Raw genomic sequence first — 14,132 nt, forward strand, 5'->3', positions numbered from 1 at the left:
GTATAATCTGGTTCTTATTCCATATATCATGGCAGTACTCTATTCCAATTTTTGAAATTTTATTGCACAAGTCACAATCTCTTTTTAATATTTTGGGGTCTTATTGTCCCCCATTCAGATGTCCTTAGTGTCTACTTGAATTTGATCCTAGTATTCCCTGGGTTGCTATAAATGATTACAAGCAGGATAGAATGCCCTGTTTTTACCTCATTTTCTGCACTGGTTATGATCTTTTGATTTTATAGATCTGACACCTAGATCAGGTCATCCTTGAACTTACCTCCAATCAGAGCATTGACAAGATCAGGCACTATGATATCTAGGACTCTGAAATCACCCATTATTCTGGATTTTTGTTTTCTCAGTTACCTTGAATATTTAACTGCTGCATCTGATTATCAGATTATCATACTACTTCAGCCTCTGCTCTTTTGTTCAAACATTATTTTTTTTTTTAATTAATTTATCTCAACTTTTATCAATGAAGAGTCATATTGCTACAGGTTATAAGTGATGCTCCAACAAGTTTATGACAGCTCAATCAAATCTTTTGACACCGCTGTCTACTCTATCAGAACCTTCACCTTGGAATTCTACCACCATTGACTTATTAGTTGCTCTTCATAAAGGTACGAGACTTTATATTGAAAATTACATTGCTGCCTAACCAATTTCTAAATTTGTTTCAATTTTTCATCCTCTACCAAACTTCCACCTTTGCATGGTCTTTTTTCGCTTTGTTTGTGACTATTAGTACTAGGAAAACTAGTTACATCCGCGTTGGAAAATGCTATGGATGCAGAGATCGATAACTTATCAGATCACCAGACATGGTCTCTCACTGACTTACCCAGTGAGGTGGATCTTTTGCACCATTGGTGGGTGTAAACTGTCAGACTATTTCCTAGATGGTTTTATTGGGCGACTGAAGGTTTGCTTGGTTGCATAGAGATATAATCAACCAATGGTGTTGATTATTGTGACTTGTGAGACATTTTTTTCCAGTTGCTTGCCTTAACTTTGATTGTGTTCTGATATTCTTGGTTGTATCTGGACTGGCCTCTATTTTTACTTGATCCACAAACTGTCTTCCTATATGAAGATTTAGTAAGAAGAATATATGAAGCAAGCATATTGGTATGTCGCTCAGGGGAAAAATCCCTATATGTGAGATGAAACAGTCTCCTTTGCTTGGTTTGACAAATTGAGTTAAGTCATTTTCAGTTATGGGTTCACAGGGTACTTCACAGATCTCTCCGATTTTGTTTGAAGAAATGGGTCCAAGGTGGTTATGCTAGTTGTGTACATAGATGATAGCAGCATTTTTTTTTTTTGGGTGACGGTTTGTATGTATCTGATACATAAAACACCAACAGCACTTCCCCCCCCCCCCGCCCCTGGGGGAAGGAAAAAGAAACTGCATGGAACAATTAGAGATGATTTAATAAAGAATTTGACTGTTTTTGTAAGAGTTCTGCTGCTGTTTAGCAATGCAAATGACATCCGCAAGCCTAATTACTTTTCTTTGCTTTTAGTTGCTTCCTCTCTCTTCTTCCCCTCAAAACATCTTCAACCATTCAACCTGCTGTTGGAAGTCTTTTGGCAACAGTAGTTTACAACATTTCCCAGCCCCATCTTCTACTCATTTAATTCCCAATCCCCTACTCCCCTTTTTCGAATTTTCATTTTCTATGGACCGTCCACAGCCTTATTTCACTATTACAAAACATTCGAATTCAGTTCCCTATAACCTTCCCACATCAATCCTATATCTGATCTACCCTGCTGCCCATATCCTCAATTAGAAGCCAGATTCCATCAACACTAACCTCAAGTGAAAACCCAATTTTCTCCCTAAACCTCACCAGCCATCCAAATTCCCCCAAATTTGTATCAAAGACAGTCCACGCTCCATACCCCAGCACTCTATCTAAGCCACATCCCCAAATTCAATCCCTTAGTTACACCAAAAGATTCCTTCTTTCCCCAAAAAACCCAAAAACCCTAATTTGCTGAAAATTTAAAATTGATCATTCAAGCTACTTCTGCAAAACCTTAAGCCTTCACTGGTAGCTTCCCCATATTTACTTGAATAAACCCAACCAACACCCCAAAAATAACCTATCCCTAGCCCTAAGTAGACCTTACATCATGTTTACGCCAACTCAAACGTGCTGATTCATAGTTGATCCTTGATACTGGATCCCAGTTGATCTCCCACCACTTTAGGACTACATCAGATATTGTACATTGGTTGACCAGAGCCCTGCCTCCTAACTTTGTCATCCAGATATGTAAACTCATTAAGACCTTAATCTGTCATTCTTGAAGGGTAGTTTTAATTCAGTAAAGACAACAACAACAAAAATAAGTGGCGATAAGTATAACACAACAGTTTGCCAGCTTCTTTGGAAGAATTGCAGCAAGCAAAAAGGCCTGCATGAGGTTCATGGAATCAGGATTAACAGTACCGGATACAGTAAGAACACCATCCATCAAAATCAATGGGGAAGAAAACAGCAGTATCTCCACAAACCTGAGAACTCATTGAATTTAACAAGGATGTTTCCTTTAGCATTAGTTCCTTTATCTCCAGAAGAGCATTATAAGTGGCATAAAATTTACGAGTTTGTCGAAGCTTATCCTGTAGATGAAAGGAAATTAGTCCATCACCAATGCTTGAACATATGATAATGGGATTGAAGTAGTATGAGTGATTGCAATACTCTGAGAGTATTCTTGTACCTGTATTTGGACATATAGTTCTGAAAATCTGTGTTCATACCTGAAAAAATAGTTAAGGTGATCGTTAAAAGGAATATAAAATGACAATGACCAAGCAGTGATAAATATATTACAAATCAACAGTAACCAAAAACCTAATTAAAAATCTGGAAATTTTTAGCTAGAGAATCTTCATGAGCTCATACGGTGAAACCACATTACCTTGATAAAGCAGCAAAGACGTGGAAAGCATAAAAAGAACTATATAAAACCCTCTTCAAGAAATTGAGGATAAAATTAAAAGTTTAGACTGGTTATGTTACCATGGATTTACCAAGTATGATTTTCCTCCAAAAAAGGATACCAATTTTTTTCTAGACAAAGCCATAACCAATGGGATGGGACTTGGGAGACGAGCAGGGAGCAAATCCAGCTCAACAAATCCATATGAACGTATCCCAATTAAATAGGATCAGCCATGCGCATCTTGCTTTGCCTTCAACTCTATCTGAGCTCATATTAATTGTTAATATTAAGTCATAAATACTTCTTTTTTTTTACTAATTCTGACGAAGTGATTTTGGCCTACTTTCACTCGTCTATAATCTGCATTATATCAGTCCTCAATGGTGCATTAATAGTTCTCACCATATATGCCCAAACCACTTCAAATACAACAACTTCTACTAATTGAAGTCACTCCCCAGTTACCTCAATTGTGTTGATTTCATATTTATCATCTCTAATTTTGCCAAACATACACTTAAGCACCCTTTCTAATGTATACATATTTAATCATTTTATTCCTTGTTGCCCAACATTCAGCATAGAAACAAACTAACAGAGGGGGGGGGGGGGACTTATTAAAACTAGCCACACTTCATGCTTCAATGGACAGGACAAATCGAAACCCACCAATAAATTTGTTTCCTAGACTAAATCATAACCAAGCAATCAAAACAAAAAGAGTTAAAACAGTGCTTTCAACCACCACCATATATGACATGATCAAGCAAATCAATTATAGTTACCATAGCACCATCCAAATTGACTCACCATCCCCCTCCCCAAAAAATGGAAGAAGCACACACACAGAGATATGCAATAGTCATATTAATATCATATCTACAAGTAGGCTGATAGGGAAATAACCTAACTGTCCTTGGGGAGATTGTTAGTGAGATGACATAATTACACTTTTAATGTTTTGATGATCACAAATACATAAATTGAGAACTAATGATCTACTCATGCGTTTAATAGCCAGGCTAATGTACAAAGTCAAACACCCAAGCAGAGAGTGTACGTTGGATGGAAGTAGTCCAAGCACTATGAAAAGATGGATTTTAAGGACTCAAGGTGTGGAAGACCAACAAATGGACATCCCCACATGCATGTACAAGTTTAGGGCTCAAGAATGACGAAAACACCCTTCTTGAAGACCATGCATATAGATCAGGAAAGTGGCACATGAAATTGCAAGTGTTTTCAATTCAGGATTTTAAGAAACTAATTCTATGGGCAAAAGGATCTAGACTCCTTAAAGGTGTAAACAGAATTTTAAAATTACTTCAGGAAAGCCTGAAAAAAGCCTATGGTTCATGTGCAGATCGACCGTGAGCTAAATAAGTCTGATCGACCACAACCATTCTAAAGAGTTAACAGTACAAACTATGGGGACTCTTTGGTCAACCGTTAGAACGCTAAACTCCATGGTTGATGGTCATGATCGACCGTCAATCAGCCATGGAGACCACCAACCTTCTAACGGCTAGTCTCAAGCAACTAGAATGAGCCAGTCGATCGGGAGTCAAAAAATTTGACCGTTTTATATCCGTTGGGGACCCATTTCGACTCCGTCTTTTGGCTATAAATTGAAGTCATTATGACACTCTTAAAGCACGACTTCTAAGGTGTGAAAAGCACCCTTTTAGCCTCCCAAATATCTAAACCCCTTTAGAGATCCATTCCCTCTCTTTGAAGCAGGTGTTGATCTTAGAGAGTTGAGACTGATCACTCATTGCATTCATTTCATTCCAACAGAAGTGCCACCCCTAAGCTCTTGTAAGTGTTAGCAATTTTCTTTTTACTTATTCCATTACTCGTTATTTGGGTTCTCTTGCCTGGAAGCAAGGATTTTGTAAAGGTGCTATTGCCTATACAAAGATTGTGCAAGAAGTTATGTCCCCACTCTCCGTACTACAAGTGAACATACTAGAAATCCTTCTAGAGGACTAGAAAGCAGTCCAAGTAGATTCAGTTGAAACGAACCACTATAAAATCCCTGTGTCCTGCCTCTTTGCTTTTTTTATTGCTTTAATTTTTTTTAATTGTTAATTAATTGCAAAGACAAGCACAATTCACTAGCAACAACCTATTCACCCCCCCCCTTTACCAGATTGACTTTGATAGATAACATCATGGTTTCTCAAAGAAAATATAATACTGGATCTAGGGGGTCACATTCTGGAATTAAAATTAGTAAGTGCCTCCTTAAGAAACTTTTTGTACCAATTGAATAAAAAGTAAGAAACTGCCTAGTAAAAAAAATTTACTTTATATACTGGAAAGGTGCTATCTACAATTCTAGTCTTCTTTCTACACATTATTCAGTTGTAGATGCATAAAACGGAAGCAATTGCTTAATTTTCATTCTGAATCAAGAACACAATAATAGTAGAGAAAGGGCTTTGGTAGGTTTGAAATGTCCACCAAAGTTCCCATAAGAAATATCAATACAAAATCATGCAATAGGAAATAGAAACCATCAGTCAGGTTGCAATATCAATAAACACTGGCTAAACTTTGGAGTTATTTCACAATGTTTGCACTCCCCAGAATTTTGAAAACCCTCCATCCAAAACCATATATAGTGCAACTTTGACAAAATTTTACATTTACAAAAACACTTGTAAATTTTTCAACATGAAAGTTTTACATTTACAAATTAAAATTTGGAAAACTCCATCTTTCCATCAAACTAGAGGGAGATACATCAATGGTGAAAATTTCCTATAAAAACAAGGAAAAGGAAAAGAAAAGATTTATGACAATTGAAAGTTATCAGACGGAATGAAAGGCATACTGGATTAGCTCTGCTTGAGATGGTGCATCTTCAATCTTCCTTTTTAGCTGTAGATTAGTCCTTAGTTGAGCTGCAAGTTCCTACATTAACCACAGAGAAGAGTATAAGGTGTATAAAATAAACATTATGCACAACATGTGAATAACTACTATACCCAAAAGTGACATTACACAGTGGCATAAAATTCATGTCAAGATGTTGAAGGGTTTTGATTATGAGGGGTAAGGACAGCCACTTCAGTCAAAAGATCTGGAAGGTAACTCTGACCCCAGTCCACCTAATGTAGTTGAATTAGAAATTAATGCAGTAAGAAGGCCTATGTGCAACATTTGAATGTTCCATAAGGTGCTTGTGACTGTCCAGTGGACTGAAATTGACCTTTAGGTAGTTATATTAGAGGTTGGCCTTTCTGTTTTATCTTTGGTTTCACTGCAACAGGCCTAATTTATGAGCCCATAAAATGGGGACATCATGAGCAAACAAGCTTAGTCGTCAAAAGTTAGATTAGAACAGTTAATAACTAGATAGAGATCTGTTTGAGTTCATCTATTCTATTGATTGCATGAACACAATTAAGAGTCTTAATTTTTTGGGGTCTATTTATTTTATTGAGTGCATGAGCACGATTGAAGTCTTTTCATGAGTCAATTTTAGGTATTTTAGAAGGTCCTTCTATATGCAATGCACACCCTATCAGGTAGAGATGACTTTGAGCTTGTAACCAGGACTGTAGATTTATGAAGAGAGAAGAGAGTACCAGAGAGATCATTACTCAATGTGTTTGTGGAGCTTCACTCTCAATGGTGAAACCTCCTAAATAGGAAAAGAAGTAATACAAAAAATAAAATAGGTCTTACGAAGTCCAAAACCCAGCAGAAATACAACTCAGAACGGGATTTACATCTAACCCATCGAGAATTAGCGCCTGGCACTAATTCTTGATGGGCATATTTAATGCCCAAAATGCCCTTTTCAACATCCCCCTCAAGTGGGAGCATATATGTTGTTCAAGGCCAGCTTGTTACAAATGCAACCAACCCTTCCACTCCCCAATCCATTCATGAACAGGTTAGCTAGTTATTCCCTTGTACAGACATGGCTGAGAGATATCAATCCTTGCTGTAACTTCTCATGAACAAAATGACAATTAACTACTTCAATGTGCTTCGTGCAATCATGGAACACCAGGTCCGATGCTATGTGAATAGTCGCCTGGCTGTCACACCATAGTAGCATAAGAGACTCATCAACGAAACCAAGCTCTTTAGTGGTTTAACCCAGATAAATTGACAAATTACATGTGTTGTTGCTCTACATTCTGACTCTGCACTAGACCTAGCAAACATAGTTCGTTTCTTACTGTTAGAAAATAAACTTTAATGAACCAAAATAGTGCAGCAACAAGAAGAACTAAAAGAAGAAAAGAGAAGAAGAAGAATTGATAGGAATCACACAAGCGTGCGATTCTAGCTTAGCACTCCTAGAATCGCAGCCTCTTATTTATAGACATCAATAATCTAGCTTACAACTTGAAAAGCAAGCCATCTTGCCCTCTAAAAAAGGAAATAAATAGTACAACTTATGGACAGAATTTTCCAGTCTTCTAATTCCTAAATTCTGTCCAAAATATAAAGTACTGAAAAAGGACAGTTCTGAAATTAGTAACTAACAGAAAATAGAAACTCTGCTTTATAGAAACTCTCAAAACTTGTGTAGCAAGATTCCTACATTAGAAATAGAAAGTAGAGTAGCATATCTAAAAAGGAAACAAGCATCACTAGCATTATACTATTCACATTACTGTTCACATGAACAGTAAAACAACCCATGGTCCCTGCGTATACTTCAACACTCTCCCTCAGGCTAGAGTGTACACAAAGAAAACTTCAGCTTGCACAATAAGAATAAACTTGAAAGTTAGCATCAATCTTGAATGCGTTGCAATAGCAGACATCAATAAACACTGAGAGAAATTCACCCAGGAGATAATCAATACCAACAAAAAAAACTTCAACTCTTCATGTTGAAAAAACCACCAATAATGAGAACAGTCGGTGATCCATAAATATAACAGCATCAAAGGCCCTATCAAAATAATGCCAATAGTAGAGAGGAATATCCACACTAGTTCTTCAAAAATGCAGCTCCAATGTACATATAAGCTCTTTGCAAGAAGGCAAGTAGTTGGTAAAGTATGGGTAGGTAAAAGGGAGGTAGTAGGTAAAATATGGGTAGGTAAAACACAGTATTGGTTACTGTGGGCCAAGTAGATAGGTAAAAGATAGTATTGGTTACTGTGGACCAAGTAGATAGGTAAAAGACAATATTGGTTACTGTGGACCAAATAGGTAGGTAAAAGACAGTATAGATTACTGCGGACCAAGTAAATAGGTAAAAAACACTATAGGTTACTGCGGACCAGATAGGTAAAAGGTAGTATAAGTTAATACGAACCACAATTAGGTAGGTAAAAGTGGTATAGGTTACTACAAACCAAATAGATAGGTAATGGTAGGTAGGTAAATGTAGGTAACGGTATTGTTGTACAATGTCATAAGTTGGGGACAAAGATCTTCACAAATAATATCCTTTAGCACACTTTGAATAGATATAGAATAAGATATCATTCTCCCCTTCACATGTAGCATTACATATGGACAATTAATGACAACTAATATCCAGTATAAAAATATCCCAAGCAACAATTTCCAATGAGACCTTTATGGTAGATATAATCTTCATTCGTTAACAATTCTAAATCCAAGAAACATCTTCCAAACTCTCCCCATGGTGGATTAAGATAATGGCAACATTGTAATAAATCAAGAATTTTCAAGGGGTTATTGGTAAATATATAAGCCCAATGGCAATTTTGTAATAAATCAGATTTTTCAAGAGGTTATTTGTAAATAAAGAAGTGATGGACATGAAAGGAGGACAGACTTGGAAGGTAAAACACTTAACGACAATATTATAATATAGTATAACAGAGACGGATAATTAAAGAAACCAAGGATATAGACTGTAGAATTAAAGATAGGATAGGGAAAATAATGTCAACCAAGAACAAAACAAGAATCGAACCCAAAATTGAATAAGACTTTAATAGGAGGTAAGAAATAGGAATAACTGACAAAGATTGAACCAATTAAAATTCAAGAAGAATTGAACCAACTATGAACTGTCCTAGGAGAAGACATGAACTGGCTTATAACACTAACAAGAAAGGCAATGTCAAGTCTAGTTACCATTAAATAATTCAATTTGCCAACCAATCTTCCATATTTCTCAGGGTCATCAAGAATGTCTCCATCATTTGGCATAAGTTTCAAGTTTGATAGATCTCTAACCTCTGTGCGGAGATTGTTCATGGTTTTGATAGATCTGCTCATTCCCCGGCTACGCTTCTTAAGGTTGATCTTCATAAAGCCTTTGATTCTATTCGCTGGGACTTCATTTGTGATGTCCTCTCTTATATGGGCTTCCCCATCCCTTTCATCCACTGGATTGAAACTAGTATCTCTTCTCCCCAATTCTTCACTATTACCAATGGTTCCCCGACGGGTTTTTTCCCTTCCCGCGCTGGCATCCACCAAGGCTGTCCCCTCTTTCCTTATCTCTTCTCCTTAGCCTTAGAAGCCCTCTCTCGTATCCTCCAATCCAAGACTGACCAGCTCCTCATATCTCCCATTCCCAAGTGCAAGTCCCTTAATCTCTCCCATCTTACATTTGCTGACGATCTTATGATTTTCTCTAAAGTGGATCATCTCTTCATATCCTCCATTCTCTAGGCCCTCTCGCAGTTTGAGTCCCTCTCTGGCCTTCAAGTCAACCTAGACAAATCCACCTTATTCCTCTCTAGCGTCCCTAACCATCTCCAAGCCTCTCTCCTCCTCCTTTCGGGCTTTAAGCCCGAATCCTTCCCTATGACCTATCTTGGTCTCCCACTCATTCCGGGTAGACTTACTCATCACCATTGCCTCCCCATGCTTGATAATATTCGTAAGAAGCTGCAACTTTGGAAGAGTAAGCTTCTATCCTTTGCTAGGAGAGTGGTCCTCATCCGCTCAATGCTTCAGTCCACCTATCTCTATTGGTGCGGAATTTTCTCCATTTCCAAATCTTCCATCCATGATATGGAGTCCTTATTCCAAGCTTTCCTTTGGAAGGGGCAGGAAGCTTCGCGCTTCATCCACCCGGTCAATTGGTCCTCCATTTGCCGCCCTACCTCTAAAGGAGGCCTTGGAATCCGCCAGATCTCTGATGTTAACCTAGCTTGCCTACTCAAACTCATTTGAAAAATTACCACAAAGCATGATTCTATCTGGGTAAAGTGGGTCTACTCTTTCCATCTGTGATCTGACTCCCTCTGGACTGTTACCTTGCCCTCCAACCCTTCTTGGGTCTGGAGGAAAATCCTTTTGTTGCGCCCTCACGCCATCTCTGCTATTTCTACCTCCATCTCCTCTGGCTCCTCCACTTCCTTCTGGCTTGATCCGTGGCATCCCTTGGGCATTCTCTATAACCACTTTGGTCCTCACTGTTTATGGCACCCGTATCCCCAAATCCACCCTCCTGTCAAACTTCATCTTAAATAGTTCCTGGACTCATTCCCCTCTCCTCATTCTCACACAGGCTTGGAATTCTCTCCCCCTCCCCTCTCTACCTCCTCTAGAGACCTCACCATTTGGCTCCCCTCCACCTCCAAAACCTTCACCATTTCATTAGCTTGGAACCTTCTCAGATCCCATAACCCTAAACCCCCTTAGCCCCCTCTAGTTTGGTTCAAAGGCTTCATCCCCCATCATTCCCTTACTCTCTGGAGGGCCCTCAACCATGCCATCCCCACCCAATCCTTCCTCATTGACCGCCACATCCCCACAAACCCCAACTGCATCCTCTATTGGAACGGTTTGGGAAACCTTTAGCACCTTTTCTTCTCTTGCCCCTTCTCCAGATCTATCTGGGGAAAAGCCCTTGCTTCCATTTGGCCCCGCTTGAGGCGATCATATGGGTTTTTTCGAGATTCGTCTTGGATTTTGAGAAACTTTTCAGGCCCTTCCATTTGCGATCGGATTGGTAAGCTAGTGTATTGTGCCTTGATCCATCACCTTTGGTGGGAGCGCAATCTTCGGAGATGGACTTCCAAATACCGCTCTATAGACAGGATTTGGAATGCCATATATTTTGATGTTTCTTCTAGATTGTTAGCCATGCCCCATCCCCCTGTTGATGATACCCGAAGGAACAGGCTTATTGTTGTCTCCTGGGGTCTTAGCTCCTCTTTTCAGTCTTCTGCTTAAAGACCTTGTTCTCTTGTTTCCTTTTGTTTAATATCATTATTTATTCATCCAAAAAAATATATTTCCAAGTTTGGGTCCCATAGGCGTTCTAGAGGTTTAGATCTAAGCAATCATGTTTCAGATAGTACCATAGTAGGTCAATAACATACTTTCTTATGACTTAAAAATACCCTTTTTAGATTGTGCTACCTCAATACCCACAAAATACATTAGACAACCCAAAACTTTGGTCCGAAACTACTGCTGTAGGTGAGTCTTCAACTTTCCTATATCTACAGAGTCATCTCCAATAATAACAATATCATCAACATATACCATAAGAAATAGCTTTCTGGCCATGGAATGACGAAACACACCGAGTGATCACTCCCACTCCTAATTAGATACCACAGAAGTGAAACAACCAAACCATGATCTAGGGAATTGTTTCAGACCATACAAGGATTTCTTGAGCTTACATACCAAACCACTGTCCCCCCTAAGCAACAGACCACATAGGTTGCTCTATATAGAATTCCTCCTAGAGATCATCATGAAGGAAGGCGTTCTTCAAATCCAGCTGATATAAGGGTGATGTAAACTCAGGTTTAGGGTTAATCTTCAGAATCTTCTAATTTGGAACCAGCACACAATTAGGGTTTCTAGGTGTTTTGGTTAGGGTTTTTATAGGTTCTAACACTGCCCAGGTAAGCTGAAATTGAAGTTCCAGATTTGAATTTATATAGGAGTTAAAATTCAGACTTGAAAAATCAAATCCTAGACGAGGTAGGACTGGGATTAGGGATTTGGCCAAGGCTGGGAAGGGGTTAGGGTTGGCTGTAAGTGAGGATAGAACTTGAAACACCTCTATTTAGAAGTTTCAGAAATTATTCCAAGGGTTTAGGGGCTGAGTTCGAATTCTAAGAATTCTGGAAAATCTCAGAAAATTCTGCAACTTATTCACAAAGAAGTTGAGTTGCAGGTTTTTTCAGAAGTCCAAAAAACAGAGCAGATTTGGGTAAAATAATGTTAGGACTCTGTTCTAGGCTTAAGAGCAACCAAAAGGAAAGTAAAGGGTTCAATTGAGGCTGGGAATGTGACTTTCCCATTAGGGCTAGGACTGAGGACGGGGGAAGAAGAGGGTGGGAGATGGCTTCTAGGGCTTGGAGAAGGGTTGGAATTTTAAGAAAAATGAAGGGGAAGGGTGAGAGGGCATTTGCAACGGGTTTAGGGCTGATCCTAAGGTCTGAAACTAAAGGGGAGGGGTTGGGATGGCTGCAAGCAGCAAGGGAAGCTGGGGTTGGGGATCGGGTTACAATTACTTGTGAATTGAAAGAACTGCAGAATGCTCTCTGTAAAAAACTTGAATCACAGTATTGCTGAAGCTTGATGAGAAGGAGAAGAATTAAAGTTGCATAAACAAAAACAATTTCCAGCCGCAGGGTCACCTTCTCAGGGATCCCACGACTATACCAGTCTATTCTTCAAAACTCCATTCATTCAATTAATCCAGTCTAAAAATAACTTACACTATGAAGGCTATTTATAGCCTGAAACAAAGGACTCGGACTCATACTGAGTTACCATAACTGTTAGGATCCCATCACAACTTAACTTGGACTCTAAAAAAGGAATCTAATTACTACGCGATCTCAACCATTGGATCTAAGATCTCACTTAAGTCAATGAATTAGATAACAAACAAACTGGACCCAAAAGAAAAATAACTCTTCCCAATTTAAGTTTTCCTTAGAAGTAGGATTTCTTAAATAGGAAAAAATGCTTTCCTAAATTAATAGAACTCTATGACTCTTTCCAATTGCGGGCCTAGCGCAATGGTGGAGTCTCTCCATTGTGTGTTGGAGGTCGCGGGTTCGAATCAGCCTCCCTGCAAAGCAGGGGTAAGGCTGCCTAGAAAGTCCCTTCCCCAAACCCCACAGTGTGAGAGCTTCGGCACTAGGTACGCCCTTTTTATGACTCTTTCCAATTGCAACTTCAAACCAAATAACTCGATTCTCAAGACTTCAAAATAAACTAAATCATTGGATTTTGGTCTTCATTATAACTTAATCTAGGGTAGGAATTGACCATTCTACCCCTGTGATGGATTCGGCCTCCCTGACTCCCAGCTGGGCTAGGGCCCATTTTGGGGCGGGGGGTCCAACCCTGGTTACATCAAAGGGCCATCGAAAAGTAGCTGCTAGGGACACCAAAATACAAACTACAGTGAATTTAGCCACTGGGCAGAATGTGTCTAATTAATCAACACCATAAACATGAGCATATCCCTTAGCCACAAGCCAAGCTCTACCGGGGTTAACTTTGACTTCCAATACCCAACGACATCCAATAGCAATTTTCCCTATTGGTAAAGGGACCAAATCCTTTGTTTGGTTCTCCTCAAGAGCATGCAACTTATCATACAAAGAAACACACCACCTAGGACTAGCCAATGCTTCCAAAACAGATTTCGGAAGGGGATGATTTTCAACCGTGAATAGGAAAGCATAGAAGTGAGGAGAAAGGTTAGAATAAGAAACCAAATGTTGGACGCGAGTTTGAGTACCTTTGCAAAGGGCAATCAGGATGTTCAGATTTGAAGGAGGGACGGGAGGTCGAGGGGCACCGGGCATCAAACAAATCGTCCAAAGGAGAGGCTGGTGGGGTAGATGGTGGAGGCACTGTAGTGGTCTTTGGATGCCTTTGATAAACAGCTGTAGTTTTAGGTTGGGCAGGTGGAGGAACCTGTGTCATAAAAGGGGAAGATACGCAATCAAGAAATCATCACGATCAAAAATAGTTAAGAGGGTTGGTAGAAGATGGTGTATTTTCAATAAAAAAAATGTCTGCAATTACAAAATATTTCCGTAACTCAAATGAATAACAACAAGATCCTTTTTGGGTATGAGAATATCCAACGAAAAGACTTAAGGCTTTGTTGATCTAATTTAGATAGACCTGAGCAATGATCACAAATAAAGCAAACACATCCAACAACACGGGGTGGCAACACAAAGAGAGGGCTAGAGGGAAATAGCATA

The 14,132-nt window shown here is 39.1% G+C and overlaps 1 protein-coding gene across 3 annotated transcripts in view; it reads right to left on the minus strand.

Moving 5' to 3' along the window:
- LOC149025040 (paramyosin-like protein) overlaps window positions 1–14,132 on the minus strand; it is a 33,152-nt gene that overhangs the window by 15,263 nt on the left and 3,757 nt on the right. For all 3 annotated transcript variants that reach the window (XR_016171692.1, XR_016171691.1, XM_089145240.1), the window contains exons 6-8: window positions 5,810–5,889; window positions 2,746–2,785; window positions 2,537–2,644 (exon numbers count right to left, since the gene is read on the minus strand). Coding sequence is in view for 1 of the 3 variants with exons in the window: in XM_089145240.1 (XP_089001366.1) it covers window positions 2,537–2,644; window positions 2,746–2,785; window positions 5,810–5,889 (228 nt within the window). In the remaining 2 variants the exon portion in view is untranslated. The remainder of the gene's footprint in view (window positions 1–2,536; window positions 2,645–2,745; window positions 2,786–5,809; window positions 5,890–14,132) is intronic.

The sequence above is a fragment of the Hakea prostrata genome, chromosome 2 (assembly GCF_041222555.1).
Source record: "Hakea prostrata isolate BN-2017 chromosome 2, UWA_Hpros_2, whole genome shotgun sequence".
Classification (NCBI taxonomy): domain Eukaryota; kingdom Viridiplantae; phylum Streptophyta; class Magnoliopsida; order Proteales; family Proteaceae; genus Hakea; species Hakea prostrata.